This window comes from Physcomitrium patens, chromosome 1 (assembly GCF_059467195.1).
Source record: "Physcomitrium patens ecotype Gransden chromosome 1, ASM5946719v1, whole genome shotgun sequence".
Classification (NCBI taxonomy): Eukaryota; Viridiplantae; Streptophyta; class Bryopsida; order Funariales; family Funariaceae; genus Physcomitrium; species Physcomitrium patens.
The window spans coordinates 15,224,028-15,228,704 of record NC_143410.1 but is presented as its reverse complement, the minus strand read 5'-3'; the positions used below and the strand labels follow the sequence as shown (position 1 = coordinate 15,228,704).

General features: G+C 54.0%; 1 protein-coding gene across 1 annotated transcript; it reads left to right on the top strand.

Moving 5' to 3' along the window:
- The first annotated feature begins 228 nt into the window (after positions 1-228).
- LOC141045476 (phenylalanine ammonia-lyase-like) lies at positions 229-3,953 on the top strand. The gene is made up of 2 exons (XM_073534449.2): positions 229-1,383; positions 1,498-3,953. The coding sequence occupies exons 1-2, from the start codon at positions 678-680 to the stop codon at positions 3,012-3,014; spliced, it is 2,223 nt and encodes a 740-aa protein (XP_073390550.1). The 5' UTR covers positions 229-677; the 3' UTR covers positions 3,015-3,953.
- Positions 3,954-4,677: the final 724 nt, after the last annotated feature.

Here is a 4,677-nt window from a genome sequence, read left to right as displayed (position 1 = left end):
CCAGCCTAGGGAGCTTGCACCCGATGAGTGACCTCGGACACCCTTTCCATCGGCTGCACCTGCTAACTGTGCGAGCGTCGCGTGGGCAGCACTTGGTCACTCGAACATGCGCCAAGTGATCGAACGCTCCAGATCATCGATCGATCCGGACCTGCGGACCCCACCAGGTGATTCCAACTCGTGGTTCGGTATCTATATTTCGCCACTTAGTTTGTAGAGCAAGGTCATCTTCATATAGCTAGAACGAGTCTGCAGCAACTGCCTCTTCATCGACGGAGGACTGGTGGTTGTCGGGGATGTCAACAAGCCCGTATACAGTTTAGACTGCACTCAGCCATTCTTCCATAGCAGGCGCATGAGTAGAAAGTAGCGAGGCGGATAGGGAGCGGTAATATACTAGGAACTGGTCTATTTGAAAAATCGATAGCGGTTCAGCAGTCGTGGTTGGGGGAAGATCGGTATCCAGCGTTCAGGAGAAGGGCTCTAAGGAAATGCAGGACTGAGACCGACGCCAATCTGGGGTTGCACATACTCGCATGCTGGTCAGAATTGTTCTCTGATCAGGATCGGTTGGCTTGCCGACCACCAACTGCTAAGAGAACGTCGCGGCCGCTGGACTGCAGCTGGCTCTGATCCATCCGACAATTTCCTTGTCGCTGTGAACCGAAACTTACACCATGCCGATGGCAATGCCAGGACAGGAAGTTGACAACCGGGGCACCGACCACTGCAACGGCGTGGACCACAGCAACGGCCACCACGACCCCATGCTTGTGGACTCCAGCGCGTTCTGTATCAGTGCGCCCCTGCCTGCTCTGTCCGCGGACCCCTTGAACTGGAAGCGCACCGCCAAAGCCATGGAAGGCAGCCACCTCGACGAGGTGAAGAGCTTCATCAGGACGTTCTCCGAGTCCACTTTCGTTTCCTTGGAGGGCGTCAGCCTCACCATCGCCCACGTTGCGGCGGTGGCTCGCAGGCCCGAGCTCCAGGTGCGCTTGGATGCCGCCACCGCCAAGAAGCTCGTGGACCAGAGCTCCGACTGGGTGCTGAACAAGATCATGCGCGGATCCGACATCTACGGTGTCACCACCGGCTTCGGCGCCACTTCCCATCGCCGGACGCAGCAGGGAGTGGAGCTGCAGCGGGAACTCATCAGGTTCTTGAACGCCGGAGTGGTGAATTCCGGAAACACGCTGCCGGTGGCCACCACGCGTGCTGCGATGCTGGTGCGGACCAACACATTGTTGCAGGGATTCTCCGGCATCAGGTGGGAGATTCTGGAAGCCATGGAGAAGCTCCTCAATTCCCAAGTCACGCCCAAGTTGCCGCTCCGAGGCACCATCACAGCCTCCGGCGACCTCGTCCCGCTGTCGTACATCGCTGGTATGTGTGTGTCTCCCTTCTCCACCAGCATCCTGCTGTCTCACTCATTCTGGACTCGGAGGTTGCCGTGGTCGATTCCATGCTGACATCACGTGGATGTGCGATGGATTGCAGGTCTCCTCACTGCCAGGCCCAATTCCGAGGCGGTCACCGAGGATGGCAGCACGGTGTCGGCCGTGGAAGCATTGCGGATGGCGGGCATCGACAAGCCTTTCGAGCTGCAGCCCAAGGAGGGGCTGGCCATGGTGAATGGCACGGCCGTGGGATCGGCGCTGGCCTCCACCACCTGCTTCGACGCCAACATCCTGGCGGTCATGGCCGAAGTGCTGTCCGCGCTGTTCTGCGAAGTGATGCAGGGGAAGCCAGAGTTCGCGGACCCCTTGACGCACAAGCTGAAGCACCACCCGGGTCAGATGGAGGCCGCGGCCATCATGGAGTACCTCCTCGACGGGAGCTCCTACATGAAGGCCGCTGCCAAGTTGCACGAGACGGACCCGTTGAAGAAGCCCAAGCAGGATCGGTACGCCCTGCGCACCTCGCCGCAGTGGCTGGGGCCTCAGGTGGAAGCCATCCGCAACGCCACGCATTCCATCCAGCGGGAGATCAACTCCGTCAACGACAACCCCCTCATCGACGCCGCGGGAGACAGAGCACTCCACGGCGGCAACTTCCAAGGCACGCCCATCGGCGTCTCCATGGACAACATGCGCCTCGCCGTGGCCGCCATCGGGAAGCTCATGTTCGCGCAATTCAGCGAGCTCGTGAACGACTTCTACAACAACGGCCTGCCATCCAACTTGAGCGGAGGGCCCAACCCCAGCCTCGACTACGGCATGAAGGGCGCGGAGATCGCCATGGCTTCCTACCTGTCCGAGCTCAACTACCTCGCCAACCCGGTCACCACCCACGTCCAGAGCGCCGAGCAGCACAACCAGGACGTCAACTCGCTGGGCCTCGTGTCCGCGCGCAAAACCGAGGAGGCCATCGAGATCCTCAAGCTCATGACGTCCACATTCTTGGTCGGGTTGTGCCAGGCCATCGACCTGCGCCACGTCGAGGAGACCATGCAGGCGGCCGTGAAGAGCATCGTCACGCAGGTGGCGAAGAAGACGCTGTTCATGAACCCCGCGGATGGCACCCTCCTGCCCGCCAGGTTCGCCGAGAAGGACCTCCTCAGAGTGGTGGATCACCAGCCCGTGTTCACGTACATCGACGACGCAGCCAGCGGCACGTATCCTCTCATGGAGAAGCTGCGACAGGCGCTCGTCCAGCACGCCCTGCAGACCAACAAGTCGGACAAGCAGGCGGCCAGCTCGACCTTCAATCTCATCGCGGCGTTCGAGGAGGAACTCAAGGTGAGGCTGCAAACGGAGGTGCCACAGATTCGGGAAGCATACGACAACAAGGGCTACTCGCCGGTGCCCAACAGGATCGAGAACTGCAGAACGTACCCGCTGTACAAGTTCGTGCGCAACGGATTGAAGACGCAGCTTCTGTCGGGACTGCGCACCATCTCACCCGGCCAGGAAATCGAGAAGGTATACGACGCCATCTGCGAGGGCAAGCACGTGGCTCCGCTGCTGGAGTGCATCGGAGGATGGAACGGAGCACCGGGACCCTTCTCATGCTGACAGGATTCCTGCATCAACTCCCAGGGTGGGTGTAAAATTTTGCAACGCTGGAGCGCGGAGCGTCTGCTTCGGCGACGAGGCAGCAATGGCTGGGGAAGTGGAGTGGAAGAGGGACTGGGGTCCCCAGGCCCTGATGGAGGGAGGGAGGGGCCGCCATAGCCACGATCGCGGTGCAGTTGTGGAAGGATGGTGAGAATGTGGCCCTGTCGCAGGCAGAGTGGATGCGGAAGGTGCTGTCGTGCTGTAGTGCACCTCTGCTCTCGCAGCCCGAACGGCGCAGAGGTGCTTCAATTTCGGGCTTGCTGCATTGAAATGGGGACTGGCATGCGGAGCTGTTGCATTTCGTACCAATCTCCTCACCCTTGTAAGATATAGGCTGGGTTGATGTGCCCACTATCAGTGTGAAGCACACCTTTTTTAAAATGTAATGTATATGATTTTTTGACTCAGTTTTCTTCACAGGATTTGCAGTTTTGTTGTTCACTCCAACTAGTTCTTGAAGGATATTTTCGGGGCTCAGTGGCACGTAACGACAGTTTCTATGTCTTGGGATTGGTTTCGATCTCATGTCCAGTTATCAAGGCTCGGATACATCCTGCTTACGTGTGCTGAGATTACAGAGCAGCTCCTATTAACCATGGGCCATAATGAATTTCGAGAACCCTGCGTTGACCAACCTAATTCGCTCTTAGTTGGTGTGCTACATGTAGGGACGGTACTGAGAAAGAGCTTGGAAGAGCAAAACTTTCTATTATGAACAGTATCATACCCTTTGGATAATAGGAGTACAGTTTATAGTTGATAATCTTTTGGCTTAGGACACTCGAATTTGTGATTGCCGATATCAGATCCAGTTATCATAAACGAAGTGCGACATAAGTACCGAGTGAAGCTCGGTTCTATCACAGGAATACGAAATGCTTTTGTTGCCCACGTCAATTCGCATGTCTGCACTCTAGACTGGATGATGATAGTCCCTCAGATCACCTTGTATGAATCTCATCTCGTAGTCAGGCTGCTAGATGGTTTCGCTGCTTTCTTTGTTCTTTTTCAACTAGGGTGCAAACTCAGGATAGGTGGCGTACTTCGCTTTTGAGGCATACTAGTCTTGTTAAGAGAATTTTATTCTTTCTGTAAGCACACAAGCAGTTAAGCTGTAAACTCATCTATATTTATTGATACTCAATTCTATAATGAATATAGTGACTTCAGAGCTTAACATTGTACTTGTTCTTTCTCTTACTCCCAGACACTCCCAGACACTCTCCAGTTGTTTCTATAATGAACCAAAACATCAACATTGTAAACATGAACTTATATAGACAATTGAAAACCTAAGTAGAACAAATGGATAGATAGACTATCTTTGGATGTAGAATATGTTTGGTTGTTTCATCCAACATTTCCACTCATCCAAACATATTCTACAAAGAAGTTTGCTAAATCTTATTTTCCTCCCGGTCATTCTTGTGGAAAGGCCAAAGGTTCATTAAACAATGTAAGCATTGGAAAGCATCACATGATAATGGTTTTGTAAGGATCTCAGTAATTTAGTCATTTATATGAATTTGTTTAAAATCCATCAAATTATTCTTGTAATATTCACAAATTGTAAAATATTTCATGTCGTTATGTTTTGTGCAAGAATGGTTATCAAGATTCA

What these genes read in the sequence shown, in the direction of transcription:
- LOC141045476 (XM_073534449.2), top strand. Translation starts at nt 678, where the DNA reads ATGCCGATGGCAATGCCAGGACAGGAAGTTGACAACCGGGGCACCGAC. An exon ending in CCCGCTGTCGTACATCGCTG is followed by an intron (nt 1,384 to 1,497) that starts GTATGTGTGTGT and finishes GATGGATTGCAG; the next exon opens with GTCTCCTCACTGCCAGGCCC.